Here is a 26,653-nt window from a genome sequence, read left to right as displayed (position 1 = left end):
AGGTTTCAAAGACAAATAAGTATATGGGTGGAAAAGTTAAAAATAATGAAAAAAAATGAAAAATTGACTGATACCAAATTTATAAATATATCATTATAGAAAGATTACGTAATTAATTTTGATGAACTATGAAAAAATTGACAGCAAGTTTTGAAGACCACACTGCATGATTCTGAACAAAGGAAAGATTACCAAACCACACATTTTGACATGAATTTTCTCTACCCTCTATAACTATTTAATGATCAAAGTTTGAGGATGATTGGCCTTTAAGGTTTTTTTTTCGTGCTTTTAATTTGCCGATATGATTAATTGAAAACTTCTAGTTTTGGTAGATGTCCCATGAGCGAATATCGCCATTCCATTTCATTAATATTTTATTGGATGATTTTGTGGTTTTAATTACAATATTTTCATCAGATGCCATACCATATTTGAATGTTTTCTTATCACTTCCCAGGAGCTGAATCACAAAATCACTATATTTGTAGGATAAAATGCCCAAAATGCCATTTTAAAAGAAAAATAAACTCATTCATTACTGAGAGAGGGTGCTTGATACCTAATCAATTGAAATTTTAATTGAAGAAAAAACAATGATTCAATGGTCCCTGAATGTTTTGGTAGACATTTTTTTCATGTTGATATCACAATATTTTGGCATTGATTAATTAAGACACAAGTCAAAGTTACTATCATTCATCAATTGGTTGTATTGAAACACACTGCTTCACTTTCTTTCCATACCATTGACAGTCCAAACAATGTGTAAATATCACCCATTGTAATGTATATAACAGCTTGACATGAAAAGAATTCCTTAGTGGGGGTTTTAGGTTTGTGAATGCTTCTTTCTAGTGAACCTAGTAGCGGGGTATCCCATTCACCTGTGATCAATGGATAGGATATAATAAAAGCTTTCTGACTGTCAAGAATGAATATGCATGTAAGACTTGAGAATAGGGCCTGACAGGGCAAGGGTCATATCTCATTCAAATAAGTCATCAATATTCATGGCCTGATGGCAAGACTGACAAGACGTGGTCAACTTTTACTAACCATTAAAAACACACATGTACTCTGGACAGGTTTATAAGGGAGATTCGCCTAGGCCTTGGTTGGAGGCAGCCGAGCGCACAAGGCCAGGATACAGTGACACATGTAACCAACATCATACAGCCATGTACAACACAAGACTATACAACATGCCTAACCTCTAACCTTTTCACTGTATCCTGGTCTTGTTATTATCTATTTATGCTGGCTGTTTTTCGCCAGCATAAGTTGGTAATGCTAGTGGGGCTGCGTTTTCGACTCTAAATCATATTCTGCTAATTTTTTTGGGTATGAAATCGGCACCTATTTTTCACTTCTGTCTGCTTGGAAATGGGCAAACAGAAGTGACAAATAGGTGCCAATTTCATTTCATGGCATGGCGGTATATTGTAAAAAAAAATAAATTGGGATATGCACTGCACTAACACATTTTTTCCATTCAAATAATGAATGTCTGAGAGTGCAATGGACAGAATACTCAATGAACTGATAGATGAAATGATCCATTGAATTGATCATTCATTTCATCCATCACCGAAGGAAGTATTCTGTCCATTGCACAAATGAAAAAAAAAATCATGATTTTTTTAAATATTTATAACACCTAAAAATAGATCCTTGCTATTTGACATTCATGAATGCAAAAGTGCATGTAGTGCGAGCATGGTCAAGTGATTGTCGCGCTGCAAACACGGGTGTGTTCTAGGCAATCAAACCAAGCAAAACATTTTTTTTTTCTTTTTTAAATTTCCGAGGGCTACTTTTCACAATTTACTCCAGAAATCTGCAACATTGGATATGCTATAACATTGCAGTGAGTGGGGATTTCCCAGGGCTATTTTTTTCATAATCCAACGCTCCTTTGATCGTTTCAGGGGCAAAATCACCCCGAGCCCTCGTGTTATTTTTTCCTTGGATCAAAGGCAACTCCAAACAATCAGACGCAACTTGGTTTTTAAACCAACAAAACATGCATATCAGGGGCTTGCGCTTGATATCTTAAAAAAGTTTCTTCAACGGGCCCCAGGACGGTTGACTGGTATGCCTACCTTGAGACCCAGATCCAGCTCCTTGAGGGAACGTCTGATCTCGGAAGTCAGCGTGTTCATGCGTTCACACTCCTGGAAGGCCACCACGACGTACGGTGTCCTGTCCTCGACCTTGCCCATGATCTCCATCATGTTGAACTCCTCGGGAAGCTTCTCTACGATCTCATCCAACAGGGACTTGATCTATAAACAACAGAAAATATGGAACACTATTTATATCATTCTTGTATGTATAGGGCATGAAGTAATCTAATATCATACAATAACAGCAAGTAGGTGAAAGTAGGAGTTTAGAGTTTGAGTTAAAGCAGGGGTGGTAATAAGAATAATAATATGGGTACTACACAATTATACTTATTATATTATCATTAATATCATCATCATCATCACCATTATCCTCATCATCATCATCATCGAGGTTATTATTATTATCATGGTGACAATTATCATAATTATTATTTTTATTATATTATTATTAATATTACTATCATCATCATCACCATTAATATTATCATTATCATGAGGCAAGAGAGGAACACAGAATCTCATTATGCATACCATAAACATCTAAACATCTCCCCCCACCCCCACCACCAACCTCTCTTCAAAGTTTCAAGGCCATAACACAAAGGTATACTGACCTTCTCCTCCCTACTGGATCCTCCGCCGCCTCCGCCACCGGCATCCCTCGGCTGGAGCTCCAGGACAATCTTGAAGAGATTGTCCGATTCGGTAGTAAGGAAGCCAATCTCGGCATTGGGATGCAGTCCATAGAGGTAGGGGCTCTCCGGTGGTAGGACCTCGTCGATGTACTGATGGTAGCCCTTGTAATCCGAGTTGGGCGGTACAGGGAACCCTGGTGCTAGGTACAGGTCACCATCAAGCTGGTCAAGGTAAGAGGAAAGACACGAGTGAATTATATTTAAGAAATCCACATAACTTTGCATAAGTTAAATATTTACTAACCAAAGAAATCTGTTCGACTTTAAGAGAAAATTGACAGAGGAGAAGTATATAACTTAGGTTTGGAATAATCTTGTCTAAAAAATTGCTGACTTAGGCAAATAATTGACTTGTGGAAGTTCGACTTATTCACGTTTACCTGTAGTTTCCATGAATATTCCACTAGGCATGCAGGGTGTTCTGCCAATGTAAAATTTCTAATAGGACACTGTCATTTGAGTTGATTTTATTTTATTTGGCAATAAAGGTTATGTGATTGAATGAGGCAAAATTTGACCTTATAAAATGCAAAGAACACATGCATTGCATATTTTGGTCACTAAAAATGCTCTGTTCCATTTTGTCATTCTACTTACCATTTCTGGTGCCATGTACTCTTCAAGATAGGTCCTACACAGTCTCCTATCCCAATCGTCAGTGATGTGACCACCGTACATGATCTCTCCAAACAGGTAACGTAGATCTTGCCATGGTACCTACACAATTATAGAAAAGAATATTGTTAGATCAAACAATCAGTACAGAATCGTACTAGGAGAATAATCTGTAAGGTTTAGATGCAGGAGAAGATTCACAATAACCAATAGTCGTCACATGCACTAATGAAATAACTTACTCTTTTTGCAGATTATAAACCTTTGCAAGTAAAGGTAGCACAAAATCAATGTTAGATGAGCCCATATGTCTTTATAAAGTAACAAATAAATCTTATACAAAATTAATTACATCCAGATGAACTTCTTATCAAGAAGATCTTCCTGAAAGATCAATGAAATGCCACACGGAAGAAATTAAACTAAACAAAACTAATAGCAAACAAAAATATTTGATATTTATCTGTTTTCTTTTTAGATTGTGACTTGGTGTTTTCTTGTTAGGGGGAGTTTGATGAAGGCGCAACGCCCCCAGGAAAATAACCCTATAAATACTGTACCTTCGAATTGGCCTCCAAATAGTTGTAGAGCACGTTGACAGAGATGGTGAGATCTCCGGTGTTGAAGGGGTAGCTCCTGTTCCAACCCTGGGGTCCAAACTTCTGCCTCTCGCACACCACGGCGTGGAAGTAGCAGAGGGCAAAGAGGATGACCTTGAACTCCGCCTCGCGGGCGCACATCTCCAGCGTGTCTTGGTTGAAGTTGTAGAGCGCCTTGTGCAGGTTGGCAAACATGCCCGTAGGAGGCTCGTTGGTGATCTTGATGGACGATTCCAGGATACCTGATGGAATTCAAACAATAGCAATAAGAAAAATAATGGATGGATTTATAAGTACTTTGCCAAAGAATAAAAAGTGCTTTTAGCGGCATAAAAGTAGAGGTTTATAGTTATACAGGTGTGTTTCAAGATGCTTTTGAAGAGATCAAGAGAGGAGATGTTTTTGGAGAGTTGGAGTGATGATTGGCAGAATTGTTTGAAAGAATGCAACAGGAGCTGCCCTGGGGGTGTTTCATCAACACTGTCCACTGATAGCTCTTGTCACCGACTTCATTCAATATTGATGATTGAATGATGTGACTCACTTCTTACTTCTGCACAAGTGTCAATGCATAAAGTACATTTTACATGTTATTTCATAGACAACCACCCAGTATAAAACACTTTGATGTTGAGGAAAAACAACTTATTCAACAAGTCTGGAAATGCCTTGGCACCTGACTAGACACTTCAAATTCCGGGGTTCAATCCCATGCAACAGCACCTATGCCCTTGAGCAAGGCATTTGGTGTCCAGTGTTCTTTTACGCTACATCAATAGTAATTAATTAATAATAATTCGAAATACTTTTGGCATTATTGTTATTAAATGAACGCATGTTTTAAATTACAAAAATGAATTGTGAAGGCGAAGTCTGCTACCCTATCTCATATATGAAAAAAAAAATAGTTCTTGTAATTATGATCTTATACAGAAATAACCAGTACCTTGAGGGATGATATGAGACTCGGGTGTGCCTGCGGGTTCAGCACTCATGTATACACGATAGCTCTCGTGACTGCCAACGCTATACTGCTCCAGCTTCTTCTCCAATGTACTCAGCCACTTGGCTACCAAGTGAATGTTCTATCAAACAGAGTAAAAGAAGGATGATGGTTACCATAAGCGGAATGTGCCCGGGGCAGATTGATCTGCATAATTCATTTCAATGTAGCAGCAGTAATGAATTGTGACAATGAAAAATAACACATTTCATAATTCTTCTTTATTTTATATTTTGATGTAATATTCAAAGGCCACTTAGGGCCATGGAATTCATGACCTGAAAGTCATGCCAAATGATAGGTAAAACATGATCATCCATGTTTCTGAATTTTAAGAAATAAGTCCTTATGCTTTCAAAGTGATGACAAAAATTACAAAGTACAAGCAATGTTGGGGGGGGGGGGGGAGGGAGCAAACAAGAAATTAGAGATGGCCCTGGGAAGAAATGATAGCTAAATGCATATAGATGACAAAATTCTTGTTTCAAGTTCAGGGTCCTATCTGACAACAAAGAGTTGCGATTGATCTGATCAATCGCAACTAAGGAAATGCATCAAAGTCATAGTTTTTCATCCAGGATATTTGCACAATGTCCCACAGGAAACAAAGAGGCGCACAATGGTCGGTCAAGATAATGTCATATCATCATATCATCATATTTTCAGAAAACACTTTGAACAGACACATGCATTTTAGATGTTTGGGTTCTGGCTTTCCGTAGTTGTGATTGATTGGATCAATTGCAACTCTTTGTACGCTTACAAACACTCACCTGTAGGATAACCCAATGGCCTTCCTTGGCAGCAAGGTCCATGCACTGCTCGGCAACGATCTCCTGGCCCTGACCCAGAGACACGTTGTGGAAGTTGTTGTTGTCAAACGTGAAGCCAAGCTTCTTGCCTAGGGCTTCCACGTCCTTCAGAGGATCTACACCCGGAGACAGGATGAAGAAAACGGGCGTGGCTGGGTCGCTCTCCTCGTAGGACTTGGCAAACTCTACCTGCCTTCCCTCTACGTACTTGGAACCGAGCTTCTCCTCGATGAAGTTCCTGGACGAAAAAGATACAAGGCATAAGGTACATCAGCTGATACTGTGGATTCTAATATATAGTTTTTATTTCTTTTTTTTTAAACACAAATTAGGGCCAAATGATTGTGGTGGAAAATGTGAAGCTGTTGAAAAATTGACAAATAAATATGACATACCAGCCAAATATCGGCTCTTTTCTAAGCAATAATAATACACTGTCCCACATGTGCTTATCTGTGTTAGTGATCTTCAGTGTGTTCATTTCTCAGGTCAGATTTCATGATTTCACAGAGCAAGATTTCTGTAAACTAGCCAGGGGCCCCATTTCATAAAGAGTTACAAATGTTGTAACTTTGCCATTATGGCAGCTACCATGGTAAACTTGATTTTGATTAGCTGAGCCCTGTTACCACGGTAGTTGCCATAATGGCAAAGTTACAACAGTTGTAACTCTTTATGAAACGGGCCCCAGATCTTGATCTACAATGACGAGGTTACATTTATACCCGATTTGAAAGACATTGTCAAGAAATCACGGCTTGCTGCAACTAAGGTACTTGGCTTTAACATTGTACATTTCAATGCATCATGCTAGAAAAAAAGACATGCGGGCTAGGGAGCACAGAGCCCCACATACCTGACAGCATAACTCATACGATCGGCTCTCAAGGCACGCATCATACAAAGCTTCTGCAGGGCCGACTTGTTCTTCCACTCCTGAGGGAACTTCTCCTTCTCCGGACACTCGCTCTCCACAAACTTCTTCCATCGCTTGGCCGATCCCTCGATGTCTCGGTCCAAGTTGCGGAAATCTTCCATCGCAGAAAGGGACTATTTGAGGAACGCAAAGAGACAATCAGTCAATTGGAGGTGCACACCAGTTTTGATTTTTGATTATTAGTATAGTTGTATTACCTGTTTCATTATCCCCTGCCACTTTTTTTTTTTTTTCTTTCTTTAACCCAAGTACAAACCATAAACAGAACACAGTGCGCTTAGAAACACCAGTAGTAAGCGCCTTATAAATGTTATGTATTATTATTATTACTATCAGTCAATATCATCCTACTATTAAAGAGGTTCATGTGACATTAACACTTCCAATACAGAATGCCCAAGGAGTTACCATTGAAGCATTAGCAGTTTTTGTAAAAGATTCATAATCTATCAATAATCCGTCCATCCTACGATTAGGAATGTTTGTGTAGCACTAACATCTCAAATCATGAATGCCTAAGGTGGTTACTTTAAAGCAATAGCTGCGTTTGATCAAGATTCATTATTTCAAGGAATTAATCCAATTGAATTTCCAGTACATAATATGGAATGTATCCACTTGGTCTACAGGGAAATGATCAAATTACCACTTGACTTGGTCCAACCATCATTTAGTCAAATACTCACGTGGTATAACTGTTATTTACTCTAATGACCAGATAGCGTTTGTCTACTTATTTTGTACATTTAGACTATGAGTTTGACCAAGTGAATATTAGACCAAATGGGTATAGCCTGACTGGAAATTAAGACAAAAAAGTAAACAGGCTAAATGGCAATAAGACAAAATAGTTAATAGATGATGTGGTTGTAGATGAATTAGGTTTAAACCATTCAGAATGAGACCGAATGGAAAGTTAACACAGCGGGTGCGGCCCGAGTTGAAATTAACCACTAAATTAGGCACCAGACAACAATGCAAACATGTATCAAAATAAAATGATGCAGATCTCTACCTTGATAGCTCCCCAGGCCGAGTTAGTCAGGAAGTCCACAGGGCTGGTCAGACCGACTTGGATTGGGAAACGAAGCAGGAAGTCCAACTCATTCTGGGCAATCTCCTTCTTCATCAATAGAACCTGCAATTTGAATTAATATTAATAAATTTCATCTTTAAAAATGTTTAAAAAAAAACTTAAACATATTACTAGATTAAGCATAAATTTTTTATTCATATTTTCCATGATATTAAAAACAGAAACCATTAATCAAAAACACCTGGATTGCAACATGTGCAACATGGGTTGTAAAGACCGGCTTTTTACAATTGCTTTGCATTGACCACGATGCATAATCACTCATGGAAAAGAAAGTATACAATCAATTGATAAGTTTTGTGTAAACCATTTATCATGAACTGACCTGGAAATGAATGTGACCTGGCTGAGTTGTGAAGATAATTTTTTTAATAATTTTACAATTGCTTACATTGAAAACATGCAACGCATAATCACTTGTGAAAATCAAGCATACAGTCTATTGATAAAGTTTTGTGTAAACAATTTATCATAAACCCAGCTGGATTGCAACTTGGTTTGTAAAGACCAGCTTTTTACAATTACTTACATTGACCACAATGCACAATCACTCATGAAAATCAAGCATGCAATCAATCAATAAGTTTTATGTAAACCATGAACTGACCTGGAATGCGACCTGGGTTGTAAAGATGAGTTTGTCAGCCTCAAAGAGACCACGAGTGGTATAGATGAAGACAGAGTACGTGATGCAGTCAATGAGATTGTTCACACGCTCCTTGACGTCTTCACACGGCTCAGCTCTGGCTATGGATAGAGAGAACACAGTGTTGAAGGCCTGGAACGATAAGAAAATAAAAGAGAAAACATCTTCATTTTAAAAAAGCATTACCATTTATTACTTTGTACAATGATTACAATCAGACGAGATATTCTTTCATGTCTGAAGTTTCAAACACATTCAAAATAAGATATATGCAAACAACTCAAGTGACATAAAGAATACATCACAACTGACACGAGGGTAAATTTTAACCCCAAAATGGTTAGGGTTAAAGTTTCCTATATTGTTAATTTCTCTAGTGATGTTTCACCAGCATGTGGAACCAGTTTTCATACATTACTCTTAGCAACAAAAAAATTATACACTCCAAATGCTAGCTAATGAGAATGACACCCAAGGTCCCAGTTGCAGAAAGAGTTGCTTTTAAACACAATTCATAAAATCAAATGCAAGTTGTCAATATGCCCGTATGATTGGCTCAATTCAAGATTTGTTTGATTTTTGGAGTTGCGCTCGATTGCAACTCGCTCTGCAACAGGCATAAGGGAGAAGCGAGAGAAAATGTGACTCACCTTAAGAGAGAACTGATAAATAGGATTGATCTTATTGAGATCATTCAGGATGAAGTAGAGGAGCGAAGCCCTGGCGGCAGCGGGACGATACAGCTCTCGAGCCTCGTTGATCTTGACCTCGGTGATCTTTGCCTCTTCTACCTTGACCGAGATCTCTGCGGCAGTTCTCTTGGTGGTCTCCAAGTTCTCCACCAGGGCGGTGTCACCCAGGAAGTTACCCTCGGCGGATGACAGACGGGAGAGGAGGTTGTCTTCAAGCTCCTTCAGGATGATCTTGAAGTCATTCTGTTGCTTGGTCAAGTCAGACTGCACACAAAAGAAACAGGAATATAATGATGTTATAAAAAATAGTGATGGCAACAATAAAATAGTTTTCTATATATCATATATCTAGAGTGTTTAATCCGAAAAGTTTCAAAGCGTTGACAAAATGCCAAATAAAATATTTGGCGATTTCACAAAAAATAAAAGTCAAGTATAAAGTGTTATCATATTGACAACAATGAGATATTATAATAAAATTATTTGACCTACATGAGTTGGAAATACGAAATGGTGCAAACATATGTATCTTTTTTTTTTACAATCACAGAAAAAAAAATCTTTCATGAAACGCTCCCCAGGGAGTGGGTTTCATGAAACAAATTGCCATTGATTTTACCGACTAATCTCAGCCAATCAGAAGCTAGATTCTTACCTTTAGTTTCTCAAGATCAGGTCTCTCCTGGGCCACCACATTGGCCAGGAGCTGATCCTCTAGACCATCCCTGGTCACAGTGAAGTTGATGAGGGTCGTCTGGGCCTGCATCTCTGGCTTGTAGTGAGGGTTGGCCAGCTTGGTCTGGAGGATCAGCCGGAATTCAGGGTTGTACTCCACTTCCTTGTCACCGATCTTGATATACCTGAAGCGGGAGAAAAGTCAAAGGTCAAGAAACTGTAAAATGATACTTTGCTCATTGAAATGAACATAATATATTTGAAAGCCTGTATCCTGAACTTGGATTTGATTTAAGCTCTGGTCTAAAAATGTGGCTTAACTACGGAAAGACGATCGGGGCACAAATCTCAAACATCAGCTTATTGCACACTCAAGTCATTCACAACTCTGTCGAGAATACTACCTAAAATAGTTTTCTTTTACAATCAAAGCATAAGAAATGAGCACAGTAAATAGTGTAGTAGGTTTCACGGTACACCATGTATTCTTTCTTGGGCATATGTTGGTCCTGAAAAGGACCACCCAATCTCGACGTTTCGACAAGTGTGTTCTTGTCGTCCTCAGGAGAATGAGCAAAGTTAGAGCACAGTAAACATGTAATGTAACAAAATTGGGCATTTTCGGCTTCTCATGATTTTAGCTGAGAGCTAATCTATGGTCAGTGACTAAGCCCAATCAGCGGAAATAATTTCAGTAGCTTATAACTATAGTTGTTGAAAAGCACTGATGACATTCTCCCCTGATCTGTTCTGGGGTACAAGCTGAAAATCCATTGTAAATTAACTGTAAATAGCACCAAAAGGATGTAGACTGTGATTGAAACACAAAAAGTTTGCAAGAACATTTAATCATGAAGAGGCATAAATAAGCAGAAGGAAGGATGAAAAAGGGAAAAGGAAGAAGAACCTGCTCACCTTCCTTTCTTGATGGTGTTCCTACCCAACACTGGATCGAGCACAGGATCAATGGATTCCTCCATGTTCTCGATCAACACGGTGTCACCCGACGAGATGGCGTTCTCGATGGTGTCCAGGTACCCACGCTGTCCGATACGGATCACGCGCAGGTCGTCGCCGTACTTCTGCTTGATCCACTTGATGCCCTGCAGCTGCGGGTCGATCATGAGGGGCCAGCGCTGGCAGTTGGACAGGATGGTGGCATTCTCCGTCGACATTCGGTCGCTGGGTAAACCCTCGTTGTTCCAGACAGCGATATCCGCGTCGTCTGTCAGCATGCTGAGAACGTCCAGTCCTTCCGTGATTGGGATAGGGTCCTAGAATAGGGAAGCAAAGCAGTAAGTTAACATTAAAAAAAAAAATAATGCAGATGTACTTTTCAGATATTTTCAAGTCTATGTAAATTTCCTCAATCTTACTTCTAAGATATCACAGAGACTTGGTCCCTAATCAAACCTGAATTGCAATTGATTTAAAATTTGTATCTACTAACTACACATATTTATATTAATCACAATTTGAATTTGTTTAGAAAATTTATCACAGCTCTTTATAAGACTGAGCACTAAATACACTCAGATGGTCAATTCCAGAGAGTATGAATGGCTAACTCCATAAATGTGGAACTTTCCTGAACTAAATTTTTCTGTTTTTTAATTCATACAAAAGGTTATAATGTTCTAAAATTATAAAAGCTTCAGCACTTCGCAGAGTGAAGTATGGAGAAAACAATGGAGATCGTAGACACAAAAGGGTTTGATTGTTATGATATTGCCCTCCCTTTTTCAAGTAAACCCTGAACAGTTTCAGTAGAGAGGAATGGTATGAAGGTACACGAGAACCTACCTTCTGTGACTTGAGGAAAGGAAGCCACATTCGCTCTTGGAGATCAATACGATAGGTCTTGGTAAAACAACCAATGTAGGATACAAAGGCAGTGATCAGAAGAACGTCACCAGCTGGAAGAAAACAGCACAAAAACGATCATTGTCAAAGTGATAAGAGAAAAACAAAATGATCATCTTGTAAGTGACAAGATAACCACAACATGATCATTGTATAAAGTGATAAGAAAACAACAAAATGACGATCGAATAAAAGAATAAGAAACAATAAAATAATTGTATGTGTGATTAGAATGTTTTTAACAGAAATTTTGCCCAATATAAATGTTGTGGATCATCATCATCATTAAAAATACAAAATGATCATTGTATAAGTGATAAGAAAACAAAATAATCATTTTATAGGTGATAAGAACAAAAAACGAGAATAGACTTAAAAAATAAAAATGGCGAGAATACAACAACATGATTAGTGTAGAAGTGATATGTGATAATCAAGGATTTAAATGCTATAAGCCTATGGCAACTGACAAATCAAGTTTCCTAATTTCAGGAGCTTCTAAACTGTTACTAATGTCATATATATATATATATGAAGCTACCTCATTGCTCCCCACGGAGTGGAGAAAGGGTACTGGCTGGGTCAGTTGACCCTTGGTGGTGTTCCATAAAGCAGTTTGTACATTTGGAACATGTTCTTAGGTACTCAGTCAGCTATGTAGGGATATATCCTTCAGCACAAGAAAGGGTCACCAGTCGTGCTTAAAGTCATGCGAAAACTACGAAAGGTTTATGGGGGCAAAAAGCTATAAAACGATTAGAGGTGTTCTTACAAGGTTATCAAATATTATATGAAAAGCGGGATATTATCATTCATTATCAGATACTTACGCAGAGTCTTCTCCTGAATCTTGAAGTTGGCCACGGCCTCGCCCCATCTGACGTTCTCCGAGGCCAGACCTCCCACCAGTCTGTTAGCCAAGGTGATGGTGCGGGAGGTGGCCTCGGCCTCCTGCTGACATTTCAGCTTGTCAGAGGTAGCCTTCTCAAACTGTGCAGTCAGCTCGGCAAGATTGGCATCCAGTTCCTATCAAGCAAAAAGTAACAGAAATCAAAAGACGGTAAACTCGCGCATTACCAGGGGCCTCGTGCGATCAAATGCAAGTCCAAATATCAAACACAACTTGACTATCAACCAAGGATAGGTGCATATTGGGGATTTGCATTTGATTTGTTTGTTTTTTGCTGCAACGTGGCGGCACTATAGCCAATGAAACTCTACAATGCACCAATGAGATCCAACATAACATAAAATTGAAGGTCTATCCATCCTTTTTAACGTCAACTAAAGAAGTATTTGTCCCAGCTTCCCCCCCCCCCCCCCTCAATGTACACAAGAAAAAAATTAACAAAATTACGTATAGTGTCTCGTGATAATCTACTTCCTTAAAAGCTTTGTATCACCGTGCATTGGCAGTTCATGTAATAAAAGATCAGGCAGTCATTTTATACAGCCGTTTGCGAGTTATGCAAGACTTCAAGCGCAACTGGGGATCAGTTCTTGTGCTGAATGAGATATTCTTATGTAACTGAATATAACATATTCCAGTCTTTAGTACAATCCTGTGTAAATTATGAACAGCCTTGTGACACACTATCCATTTTTTTTTGGGGTGGTGTTGATCATGATGTTGAATTACTTACAGCGATCTTGGCTTTGATGATAGCCAGCTTGTCCTGGGCTGCCTTCAGTTCATCGTTGGCCTTCTGCAGGGCGATCCTCTTGGGCTCCACGTCGCAGTAGACATTGTAGAACTTGACAATGTTGACTACCCAGGAGCACAACCCACCGGCGGCGAGAGACTTGCCCTTGATGAACTCTGGCTCAAACTCGGGGTCGCTCAGGTATTCCTTGATGGCTTTCTGGCAGTTCTCGTGGATGTTCTCCTTGTCGTAATTGATCAGGGAATCCAAGAACGCATCAACCTTGGGTAGCAAAAGAATAACCATAATAACAAATCTGGTACACGCATCCATACACTGGACAAGGTACTCCAATCATTATCCCACCATACAAGGCCACTGATTTCTTTGCACACAGCATTCAAGGAATTTGTCCCGATATCGTGTTTCACAAAGATTTATACATGACTAGTGGTCAAGCTTAAATGCAAATGTGTATCTCTTGAGTGTGATCTGACAAATGCGTTGATGTACGTAACACCACATGCATTTGGGAATTTAGGTGCGTTTTCGTCAGCATTAAATCTTTGTGAAACATCCCACTCATTAAGACCAAGTGGATGTTAGACGAAATGGGTACAGTTTATCTGGAAATTATACAAATGGGCTAAATAGCAATTAGGCCAAAAGGTTGGTGTCACACCCAAGTCAACCCAAGAGGACATACAATCATTTCTCGCAACCAATTGTCACACCCAAGTAACTCCAGAGGACATAAAATGAAGTAATTACATGAATAATAAAAATACAGTTCAAAGAATTTATTAAAACTGTATTCGGGGTCTTGTAGAACGATAATTCAATGGCTCTGTTTCAGAGTACAAATAACATATAAAATAGTAGTCTTCGAAATAACATACAAAGTAACCCACTTTATGCGGTGAAATAATCACTCCAGTTCAATTTTCATTGATACTGACGAATCGTTAACTAGTTACATCATTCGACGAAAAAATCTGTCTTCCCTCTCTGACTCTCTTTAGAAGTCTTGTCCATAGCGGGATTTGACAGTCATAATCATGGTAAAGCCATGGCCGGGAATGGGACCGGAACGGCTACTGGAACAACCAGTGGAACCAAGCTTGGAACCACTCACACGTATTGCGAGGTTAGTAGATTAGTATACTAACCTCGCACCATGAACCGCGTTTGGCAGTGGATTTCTAACTAGTGGGTTGCGCGTGCTGGGATCTCACTTCTTGGGTCCACAACACACGACTTCTATGGCTTGATTTTTCTGTGCGCGGCGGCATGTAATGAACCCTTGGGTGGCTTGGAACCATAGTTTGACGTCTGTGACTTAAGGCAGGAAATCATCGGGAAGGCCTCAATTGTCAGCAGTAATGTTCTTGATGCTTTGACATGAAAAATGCAGCGCTATCTGCCCTAAATTCAAGTCTAAAATCTTCAATTTTCCAACAGCATTTCTGAACCAATTGACCCGTAGGTCCTCCCTGTTTGACTTCTGAGCAGATAGAAGAAGCCTATGCTTGGTAAGGCAACCCACCCAATGCAAAAATGTTCCACCTGTTAAGCCAGGGAGAGTGCACTGGAGCCTAACAATAGTTTATTCAGTCCCAGGCCTTATTGTGCATAACAATAGGGGATAGCATAGGGGAAGAAGGTTGAATCCCTAACAGTTGGTAAGATGAACTGGTTAGAGACAAATTAGGATTAGGCCATGTGTGATGGAAATAAATGGAAAATGGACAAAAATGGGCGTAGACCAAGTGGAAATTCACCAATAAATCTTCCATCACACTGAATAAATGAATAACAATTTATATATATCTTCATCTAGAAGACAGGGCACATGTATAGGTTTGAATTGATGGAATCCTCTGGTGTATCTTACCTTATTCATAACAACTTTAGCGGCCTTCCAGCTCCTATCCTTGGGTATCTTGCCATTGGGTGCAAGGAGAACCATGACGGCAGCTGCCACCTTCAGCACAGCTGAGGGCGGTGAACCAAAGGACTTCAACTCCGTCAAGTTATTCTAGAAGAATAGATCAGAGCAAACGTTCAAATAATAAACAAGAGCAAACATTCTATAAGAATAAAACTAGTTGAAAAATAAATGAAAGTGATATGTACCATGAGGAAATAGGATTGCACACTACTCCTTAACCCTATCTAGGCCGGGGTATTTGGGAGTTCATATGGCCGGGGGGGGGGGCCTCCCAGGCCCCCCCTTGAGATCTCAGCCGTCGACCGCGCAGAAAATTGGCACGCGGGTTGTCTGGGACATAATCTACAAAACTGTATAGTAATTTATTTCATGCGAATTGCTATTATTAAGTGATTATGCTAATTTATGCGTAATTAGTATGCGAAATCATACTTTTTCCTCTAACTCCCTAAATAAAGCTCCAAATGTTCTAATTTTTGGTATATATTTTTTTTTGGTATCTTAGCAAGTGTACATGAACAAAATTGCGATATCAAATCATTTTCTTATGTATTATATTGTTTTTTGCAATTTCTTATGTATTTGTTTGTTTTTTGACCTTTTGTTTTTGATGGGGACTCATCTGAGATAATAAAAGCATAAAATAAATACATTTAGACCAGCGAAACTAAAAATAATCATACATTTATGATTTTTGGTTGAAAACACAATTTGCATTGACTTTGTACACAAAATCACGTTTTTGAGCAATTTTTGGTCTGACATGCACTTACATAATGTTGCGTAATTTCGGAACCACGTACCCGGAGGACGCAAATTGGTCTCAAAAGTTGCGCAAGACTTGAAAGTAAAAAGTCAGTGAGCGGTGTGGTCAAGAAATTCTGCGCGGCGAAAATATTGCGCGAATCGTTGAGGGGGGGGGCCTCGGAGGCCCCCCCGGCCTAGATAAGGTTAATGCTCAACTGGCCGGCAAAGTCCGGGAGACGAGAGAAGTTGGGAATATATATAATTCATTGCAGTTAATAAAATACTCGGATACAAAATAAATTTCAAGGGCAGGTAAACCAACTTTCGGATGAAAATTGTCATTCATGTACAAACAAATCTGGTTCAGTGGCAGGTAGAATATTATTGTGCTTTCGGAAACATATATGAATCATTCTTGATGCATACTTTATTGAGGGTATTAAGAGCTTCCTGCGCAGCCAGAAGAGCAGGTTCGGCCTTGGCCAGATCCTCGGTACAGTCTTTGGCCTTCTTGGACACCTCCTCGTTGATGATGGCCACCTTCTTCTCTTCGTCGTCGGCTATGGCCTTCTCCTTGGACACCTTCTCGGTCTCCACCCCAACCACCTGGATGAGTTTGTCTGCATCCTCGTTCTTCTGGGCCAGTTCCACCTCCTGCGAGGCCAACTTGGCTTTCAGATCATCCACCTATAGGTAAAGAAAGAAGCCATCGAGTGTCAATCATGGCATATTGGTTTGAAATTAGTTCTGTTTTTCTCTAAGCTCTAAGAAAACAAAATTCCCTGATTTTTCCCTGATGAAGTTAAAAAAATTCCCTGATAATTATTTACACCCATTCCCAGTTTCGCATGTTTTCTAAGTGGTTGCAGTGAATTACATTGTATTTTCAGTATAAAAACAATAATGTAAAACTTATCAGTACCACCATAACCAGTCATTCAATGGCTGCCGTTTTGATATGCAACAAAATATAACAGAGTCTGACTGACTACCGTGCTTTTGACTTTTGAGCTGATCAAAATTCCCTGATTTTTTTTGCTGGGAACCCTGATAACTTTGAGTATGCGTTTTTTTCCTTTAGTCTTGAAACACTTGTTGGAATGCTCCCCAGGATGTGGGAAAAGGGTGCATACACTGTAAGCGAGCACGCCAGGATCTAATGACCAGGGTAATAAGTGCTCAGAGACACCGTGCCAATGTATTAAAGTGCAATATTAAAGTAGATTATCATTATTATTTTCATCTTTTATTTTTTAAAAATTTGCTGATGTGTATCAATCATATATGATTCGGACACTGGGACTGAACTTTAACATCACCATCTGAACACGACCAAGGGCTTGAACCTTGAAATGAGTTCATAACTTCGCCACGTAGCTTACAGGCGCACCAAACAAAGCCCAGACATCATGATGTAAGACTTTATTTGTACTCAACTTATGCTCTTAATTCAAATTAAGCTCTAAGGTTCAGCCAGCTTTTCAGATAGGGAGACGACTGTGATAGTTAGCAAAAGGAGTCAAATTAATGGTTAGCCAATCTAACTGCAGTGCAGAATATAGTCCCATCGAGCAACGTCATCTACATACCTGTTGAGCAGTACTCTGCAGTTTGGTCAGACCGTTTTCCAGGCGCTCCATCTTGGCTGTCAGTTCTTTGGACTTCATGGCGAGCAGGGACTCGTACAGCTTGATCTGTTCCAAGAAACTCTTGGGCGTGGTGTAGTTGTAACGCCTCTCGTTGGTCAAATACAGCTTGCTGCTCTCGTTCACACTCACGTGAACGTAAGCCATGAATTCGGCGATGGATTTTTTAATATCACCCTGTGTGAACACAAAGAATAGAAAATATCTTGGTGTGACCTAAATGTGGGAACATATATCTATGTCATTCATGACACTCTGCCCTGATAAAGGGAAGCGCTGTGAATAAAGATGATAACACAGAAAGGGATGTGGGAGGGGGGGGGGGGGTCTGACATACATAATCACCAAATTTGATGTTTGGCATTGAAATGAAGTTCATTCCATCATACATCATTAATGATAACACATACACAAAAAATCAATTCTACACACCTGAGGACACAGGACATATTATTTGTTAATGGTGGCCTGGGAGCGTTTCATGAAAATTTTCACTGGCTAATTTGCTCTCTGCCAATCTGATGCAAGGATTTGCAAGAGCTTATAACAATAGCAAGTGAAAACCACTTATTATTTTTTTCATGAATGTTCCCCTTATAGTTCATATAGTGCCATTTAGTTATTTTAAGTGTAATGATGATACATATTTTGTTTATTGCATTGATTTAATTCTTTTGACCAAACTGTATTTTCCGGATTTGTATTTTGTTTGAAATGAAATAAATGAAATAGCACATAGGGTACTAACCTTCAGCAGTTCCACTTCGTCCAAGAACCTCATGCTTACAGAGACCAAGGCTTCCTGCGGCCATTCATGGAACCAATCAATAGAGGTACAGTTGACCACGGCGGGGAATTTACGACTCCTCACTCTGAGTGTGGTACCCACAGGGGAGAAGCATAAAACAGTCTGAGGGAAGAAGAGCAGAATGAAAACATATGGTGAGTCATGTGATGATAAAGAGTGTCTTTAGGAGCTACAAGGGGTTTGGTATTGTAATTATGGTTTCCGTGACATTATCGTCCCCATCACCACCACCATCAATCATGATCATCATCAACATCACAACACCAACATCATCCTCTCGATCATCCTCATGGTTTTCATCATCACCAATACCATCACCATCCTCCTCCTTCTAATTATCCCGAACATCATCATCATCACCATCACCAACATCACCACCACCACCATCACCACCATCATCATCATCACCAACATCACCACCACCACCACCACCATCACCACCATCATCATTATCATCATCATCATCATCACCATCACCAACATCACCACCGCCACCATCACCACCATCACCATCACCATCATCATCACCACCACCACCACCACCATCACCATCATCATCATCATCATCACCATCACCAACATCACCACCACCACTATCACCATCATCATCATCATCACCACCACCACAAACATCATGACCATCATCACCAATACCACCGCCATCCTCCTCATTATCGTTGTCGTCGTCATCATCATCATCATCATCAAGATATTACACTCACCTTCAGGTTTCTTCGAAGCCTGTCAATAAAGAATTTCCAGCAGTTTTCCCTGGTGTCCTGCAGCCCCTGGCCCTTGACCTCGTTCCTCACACCTCCGATGATGTTTTCGACCTCGTCATCCGCAAAGAGATCTGGGATCTCTCCGGAGGCCAGCAGATCGTTAATCAAGACCAGGAACTTCTCATCAGAGACCTGGGCATCGGTCATCAGGAACACGGTGCCAATATTTTTAAGACCAGCTTTCATACAGACAGATGCAAGATCAAGCTGTGAGAAGAAATAGTACAATGATAACAATAAAAATCAACTAAAATCTAATTATCTAAGTATTAGATAAATAAATAAAATATCTAATTTCATTTAATGATTTCATATAGAATATTGCACTATTATCAAAATAAAGAAATATACTTAACTGCAAAGGCGATTAAAGAGGGTCATCATATTCTATGCCTATTCATTCAGAATCACATCATCTACTAAGATCCACTTAACACTGGAAAGCTCAAACATACTATTACACAAGATGGTACAAAATTACCTCTCGTTCACAAAAGGAAATTAGTCATGGATGAAACAATGATATATCAAGTAACCAAAGATATTCTTTTTACCTTGAGATCGGGGATACCGTAGCCTTTACGGAGTGTGATCTGGAACACCTCGAGACTGCTGATGTAAGAAGCCAGACGGGCCAATGACTGTTTACCACTGCCACCAACACCAACCAAGAGGGCGTTACCACGAGGCGACTCCAGAATACGGTTAATACGACACCTGCAAGAGCCAGAAAAGACATGAGCTATATCAGTACAGATACTCAAACCTTTTTTAAGAATACTGGTCAATGGGTTTAGGACATCTGAGAATCATACCGACTAATTGTAGACTAAGCGAGTATCAACCGGGATAACTTACACATGCTGCATGGCGGCCTCAAAGAGCACAAGGTTCATGACTGCATTGATCTCGTTGTAGGTGTCCAAGGCCTCCACCAGGATCTTGTTCAGCTCCGGCCAGTTTTGCACCGCCATGTACTTGGGTTCTCCGATACCGGTGGCAAAATGGCAGTGGATGTTGGGCTTGGCCTTCAGGGCTTCCTCATCAACATCCTAAAAAAAGGGGATGATAATAATACTAGCAATTGGCATTTATACAGCGCGATCTAACTACAAATAATATAGTCTGAAGCACAATAATATTACCCCAGCTTTAGCTTGAGCTGCCCTCCAGTGCTCAGTGCATTCAAGGAATTAATCTTACAGGGTAACCACTCACCTCACCTGGGTTGAAAACAGTAAGAGTAGCGTAATGTGGTGAATTTTCTTGCTAAAGGAAAACATGACATGGCTGGGATTTGAATCCACAACCCTCTGAATGAAAGACCGAGAGTCATAACCACTAAATCAAGACGCCACCTCCAAAAAATAATACTACTAATGCATCACCGCATTTGTGAGGGACGCGCAGTTATGGAAATTCATCAACAAGGTTATGAATCAGATACAGTGTGCGCTGGTGTTTAAGCATGAATGTCACTCTCAACTCTTCGTTAAATCCCCTCCGAGGTGTAATATCACTTACCTCAAAGAATTTCTTGGCATACTCAAAGACAAGTTTCTCAAAAGCCTCAATGTCCTGGTCGTTGATCATCTTATCTCCATAAACCCTGGTGCATTCGTGCATCCAGAGACGAGCTAAGTCGATGGGTGCCTTCAGTAAATCACTTCCGGAGTACAAGAGTCCCTGAATGATGATAGGAGAGTGATTAGGAAAATTAATGGTTTAATTGGGAAACCTGTAAAAACAATGATACAAATCATTAAAATTGCACATTTCGAAGCCACTGTTTCTGTAAATAATGTAAGACTTGGTAACAAAATGAACTGGGAAAAGAAATACAAAATCATATCAAAAATAGAATCATGAATCAACACTGAAAATCAAAGCTGGTATGGACCTCCAATCAACTGGACCACAACTGGGCTATACCAGACGATCATCTATCGAAAATGTACGTTTTGAGCAGAGTCTGATGGAATTAACTTGGCCATTAGGCTGGTACTTCTAATTTTTGTTTGATTTCTCTAGCTTAGATTTATTGTTTTCTTCAACCATCTTACTTACAATAAAAGATACATTTTATTCTTAATCTATCGATCTCTTTTCATCTACATGTAAATATTTTGTGGACATGGGAGGAGCGCCCGGGGGGGCCACTTCCATTCACGAGTGGATACCATGCGCGACCATGGGGTCTCGAAAAGCACCCTAAACACGTATTTTCCATATACTGAAAATGCACCCCTTAACAAGTATTGGCGTGCAAAACCCTACGGAGTACCCTTAACAAGTATTGTAAACAAAACGATACTCTTGGCAAGTATTCCCTGAAATGAACCCCTAAACAAGTACAGCCATATTTTATTGTTATGTCACGGGTCCTTCGGTCGTCGGTTTTACCTTTACACATCATTTGGTTTAGTACGACCCCATTCCACACCTCGCGCAAATCGGACTCTAAACACGTAGTGTTGGGGCAAAAAGGACATCCTTTATAAAACATTTTAATTTTGTTTTATCATCCCCACAAATTTGACCCTAAACACGTAACTTTCCTAGCGAAATAGATGCCCTTTTTTCATTATTTTTGTGTTTTTGACACCCTTATCACGTTACGTACGTAACGTGCCCTATCTTGAAAAAGACATCCTTTTTACGTGTTTTTTTGGTCGCGCATGGTATCCACTCGTCAATGTAAGTGGCCCCCCCGGGGAGGAGCGGCATTTGGTAACTTTATACAGTTACACATGTCCCTTAAATTTAGTTTGGACACAAAATTCCTAAGAAGTAAGAACCAAGACTGACCTGGAAGACGTTTGACAAGTCCCTGAGATTGAAGACGTAATGGAACTTGATGGCAGTGGGTAGGAAGGACTGGGCTATCTTCTTGTGGATGTCGAGGGTCGCCGAGACCACGGTCATCGAGAGCTTCTGGAGGGCATTGGATACCCCGATGTTGGCCAGATGCTGACTCAAGATGCTGTTGTAGATGGTTGACAGGGCATCCTGGCCAGGGAAACTCAAAGCAAAGACGCAGAAGTGGCGCTGTGAAGGAAAATCATGTCAAAGGTCACAGATATTAATCGAAACATAATACAAATAGCTACCTCAAATACTTTAGAATGTATAAAATATAACGAAGCCCTATAATGACCAATATTTAAATCACATGAAAGACAATTATGGTGGCCACAAAAGACAGGTTTTCACTAAAGACAGGTGGATGCTATGACAGAGCGAAGACAAAGAGAAATTTTCTAGCATTCTGTATACAAATAGCGAATGGGCATGAGTGCGATGGTGCGAGATTTCGCATGAGTTGAAAGAAAGATGCTCTATTCAAGGTGTTAGCCGAGTTGAATAGAGCGTCACTTTCTTTCACCGAATGCGAAATATCGCACCATTGCACGAATAAGAATATTTGCTATTTGTGTTGTACAACCCCTCAGAATTTAGCGAAAATATGAAAAAAACAAAGAGTTTTTCCCTGTAGTAATCTATGAAAAGGGAGCAAAAATATTGAAAGCGAAAAGCAAAATCCCACAAGCGCACATGACCTTGGGCAGCATTGTGCATTATTTTAGCCAGCAGGCAGGCTATATGCGTATTGCACCTTCATTTTTACTGAGCACAATGAATTAAATCGTATTGGAACAACACCTCCTAAAGCAGGTACATTTTGGATGGTACGTCTTGGGTGCAACGGTATGAATGTTTGAAATCCAGCCTCCCATTTGCACGCGTACAACAAGCTAAGTATGTGTTGTACAATATTTAATTCCAAACACACATTCCAAGCAATTCATACCTGCAGTCTGGAGTTGATGGTGAAACTACCGGCTGTGGGGTTCATACAGGACACATACTGACACTTGTGGATCTCCTTGAGCGTAAGCTTGGAACGGTCATACCAATGCTTGTAGTCCATATGTTGGCGGATCATTGTGTGGGGTTGCACGGTACCGTATGTATCAACCTACGGAAAAACAACAGATATATCAAAGGTCATCTGGAATTCCATAATGAAGGTAAATTCTAAGAACGTTGTCTGAAGATACAAAATGTCTGTAATTGTTGATAATATCTAAAATGATATTCCCACATACCATGAGATTAAAAATTAAATGGCCAAGTCCCCCTTGTTTTCAGTATGATATTTATGCACAGTGTATATTTTAATAGATTTTTTCTTACTATTTAAAGTGGATTGTGGATAATTCAGTAATTATAACCAGTCAGCTATGGATGACTTGAGGATCAAATGAGCCGACAAATCAATCTTGTACTCTTAGCGATGCCTGTGACAATATTCATAGTTAAAGCAAACTTTCTCAATTCAGAATAAGGGCCTCTGCATATTGGCTATAATGGCAACACCGAATTCCGTAGGAAAGTATTTTGAACATACCTCGGGCATGTTCATATCATCAATGAAGTAGATGAGTTTCTTTGTTCCAGGTGGACCATAGTTCCTACCAGCCTTCTTCTCAAGAGGTTTCTCCAATACACCTGTTAAACGAAATAACAATCCATTAAAATCAATATTAGTCTTCTTCAAAATTTTACTTTGATTTTAGAAAATGATGTAGAAGTATGATCTTCACTAGGCCTGGGAGTCAAACTCGAACAACTGAAGCAGTTTACTAACAATCAGCAACCGAATACTACCTTTTACACTAATCGAATGTTTGCCAGAAGTTGATTACTGATTTGAGACGTTCGATTGTCAAATGTTCATGGCTATGATCTTTGATATTTGAAAACAAAGTGCAAGAGAACAATGAAACAGCTATGCTAACTCGCCCCTCTAGATTGCCACAATTTGAACCAATCAGCTATCAGTGGAGGCGGGCTGGATACACCCAGGAGAGACGAAAAAGGCCCATTCACGCTCATATTCAATGTTCAGTGCAGGTAACTAGTAGGTCATGTACATGTAAGCAGGTCAATTTTTTCATGAATCCTGCAAATCCACGAGTCTCAATTATTCAGACATCTGACTGTTTACCCGGAGAACAATCGAATGGCAAAAGGGGTATTCGTCCTGGGCCTAAACTACGCTACCTATGATTAGAAGGTCTGGTTTTTAGAGTCCAGGGCTCCGTAACACAAAGCTTTGCGATGAATGACAAATATGAAAGAACACTTCTGATTGGTTCAAGGTCAGTATTTTGAGCCAAAGGCACGTGTAACAATGATCAGGATTGGTTAGTTCATTTAGCGATTGATCGCTAATCTTTGTGTTACGCTCCCCTGGAATCTTAAATAAAACTGAATAACGATGACCTTTCGCCTCCGTGTCAAAGACCTCAGATACTCACGTTGCAACATTTCCGAGGTGGTGTAGTAGTTGAAGGGTACGTTGGCCACCATGCTTTCCTCACCGATGTTGGTGAGCTTGTCACCGACCAACACGCTCTTTCCAAGACCTGCGTTACCGACCAGCATGACTGGACGTCCCCTCTCCATCAACAGATCCATGAAGAATCGTACTCTGGTTGTCTCATTGGTGTGTACCAATACAGCCTGGTTGAGAAGAGATAAGCATAGTGTTACAAATGTAATGATGTTGTAGGGCAATAATAAATAATTACTCTAGCTAAATACGATACCTCAATCTCTGTTAAAAATTCATTTGATTGCAAATTTTTGTTTTTAGCGATTTTTTTTCTATGAAATCCGGTAACAAATTTGATATCTTCAATCTGAAAAAAAAAAAATTTCATCATCATCATCATCATTATTAATAATTAATTACAGCTTTATCCATTTATAGAAAATTGGTTTTTGCGTTAAAATTATCATCTTTCACATCTTTCACAAACATATTTTGGCAGCAAAGTACGTTTAAAGTTAACCTCACTGATTTTCAGAAAGATCATCTTCAAAACCGCCATGATTCACAAATTGTATTCTACAAATTCACGATACACAATGACAATTTTATACACAGGTTACATCCGACTATACTAGTGCAATTGGAATTGTGACAAAATAAATCATATATTCAATGTATACCAACACAAGTTAAATCATTAACAAAATACTTTTAAATTTTAGAAGTAAAACAGATTTTACTGCGCTCTTATTACTGATTTGATGGAGATCTTACTATCTATGATACATTCAACTTAATACAAACTGTGATGAGAAAATATTTCATTAAGTGCAGGTTTGGTGTAGTTTAAAACAAATCATAATTACACTTAGAACGTGTACACTAGTGTTTTCACTTTACCAGCTTTAAGTGCTAACTAGTGATTGCATACTTTGGTCTGATTCCAAAGTGTTCAAACTAGAATTTACATTTTACCAGCTTTCAGTGCTAACTAGCAGTAGTTACATGTATATACATTGGTCTAAGTCTAAAGGGGTTTTAACTAGTGTTGACACTTTACCAACTTTCAGTGCTAACTAGTTGTTAATACACTGAAATAGTCAGGAGAGACACTATGGATAAAACCCTCCACCAGGGTATACTCTACATACTCCAACATTCTTTGTGTTTGGATACATATATGATTATATTTCTGTGTGTTGACCAGAGACTGTGTGTAAGCACTTTATTGTACAAAATACATTACTTCGATACTTGTAACTTTGGAACGAGCTTTTTTCTTTGATAAGTAAAGGAAAAAAATAAATTACATCAAATGATTCACCAGAATATATAGATATAGTATATGTTCAAACTTTCAATGCCCTTCATTTTAATGACAATTATTTGGCTGTTGCATTCATCTGATCTTTTCAAGAGGTACGAAGACATGGAAAGATACATAACCTTTTACGACAATCAATTAATAACTCATATTTCCCTTAATAGAATTACCTCTGAGCTCAGTCTTACAAAGAGTTACCATTGATTCAAATCAATCTTAATTTGTGAAAGTTTGATTAGTTTGAATATATCACAACTCATTATGAGACAGGGCAGATAACAAATATTTTGTGCCTTTTTTTTCTTTCTACAAATAAGATCTCACTTTTTTTAAACAACATACTGATTCTTGAAATCACAAGGTCATAATAAACTAGATTTCCATGAATATTAGTAAACAAAGCAAAGATCTCCAATTAGAGTCATCTTTTATTTCAGATCATCTCCAGGAACAGATTATAGAAAATGAAACCGGTTATGTATAATGAATCATAATTCTAGCAAAAAGACAAAACATTCATTCTTCTGTATGGGAAGCTTCATATGAAGAGATACAGGTATAATTTTTTCATGAACATGTTTATCAGCATTCAAACTAAATACACATTTAAATAAAACTCATATCATGATCAAAAATAAGAATTATT

General features: G+C 39.1%; 1 protein-coding gene across 2 annotated transcripts in view; it reads right to left on the bottom strand.

Annotated features, from left to right (window-relative positions):
- Positions 1-26,653, bottom strand: part of LOC129268998 (dynein beta chain, ciliary) — a 66,920-nt gene that overhangs the window by 2,577 nt on the left and 37,690 nt on the right. For both annotated transcript variants that reach the window (XM_054906449.2, XM_054906450.2), the window contains 27 exons: positions 24,667-24,871; positions 23,754-23,854; positions 23,154-23,321; positions 22,151-22,390; positions 20,867-21,028; positions 20,201-20,394; positions 19,897-20,059; positions 19,283-19,549; positions 18,501-18,662; positions 17,696-17,929; positions 16,533-16,793; positions 15,303-15,446; positions 13,409-13,690; positions 12,596-12,791; positions 11,706-11,818; positions 10,818-11,176; positions 9,883-10,087; positions 9,186-9,491; positions 8,497-8,667; positions 7,809-7,931; positions 6,713-6,906; positions 5,818-6,094; positions 4,988-5,126; positions 4,003-4,283; positions 3,425-3,544; positions 2,747-2,989; positions 2,106-2,288 (listed from right to left, as the gene is read on the bottom strand). In XM_054906449.2, coding sequence (XP_054762424.2) covers positions 2,106-2,288; positions 2,747-2,989; positions 3,425-3,544; positions 4,003-4,283; positions 4,988-5,126; positions 5,818-6,094; positions 6,713-6,906; positions 7,809-7,931; positions 8,497-8,667; positions 9,186-9,491; positions 9,883-10,087; positions 10,818-11,176; positions 11,706-11,818; positions 12,596-12,791; positions 13,409-13,690; positions 15,303-15,446; positions 16,533-16,793; positions 17,696-17,929; positions 18,501-18,662; positions 19,283-19,549; positions 19,897-20,059; positions 20,201-20,394; positions 20,867-21,028; positions 22,151-22,390; positions 23,154-23,321; positions 23,754-23,854; positions 24,667-24,871 — 5,493 coding nt within the window. The remainder of the gene's footprint in view (positions 1-2,105; positions 2,289-2,746; positions 2,990-3,424; positions 3,545-4,002; positions 4,284-4,987; positions 5,127-5,817; positions 6,095-6,712; positions 6,907-7,808; positions 7,932-8,496; positions 8,668-9,185; positions 9,492-9,882; positions 10,088-10,817; positions 11,177-11,705; positions 11,819-12,595; positions 12,792-13,408; positions 13,691-15,302; positions 15,447-16,532; positions 16,794-17,695; positions 17,930-18,500; positions 18,663-19,282; positions 19,550-19,896; positions 20,060-20,200; positions 20,395-20,866; positions 21,029-22,150; positions 22,391-23,153; positions 23,322-23,753; positions 23,855-24,666; positions 24,872-26,653) is intronic.

Source organism: Lytechinus pictus, chromosome 10 (assembly GCF_037042905.1).
Source record: "Lytechinus pictus isolate F3 Inbred chromosome 10, Lp3.0, whole genome shotgun sequence".
In the NCBI taxonomy this organism is placed as follows: Eukaryota; Metazoa; Echinodermata; class Echinoidea; order Temnopleuroida; family Toxopneustidae; genus Lytechinus; species Lytechinus pictus.
The sequence above is the reverse complement of the archived record's forward strand: the minus strand, read 5'-3'. Positions and strand labels throughout refer to the sequence as shown.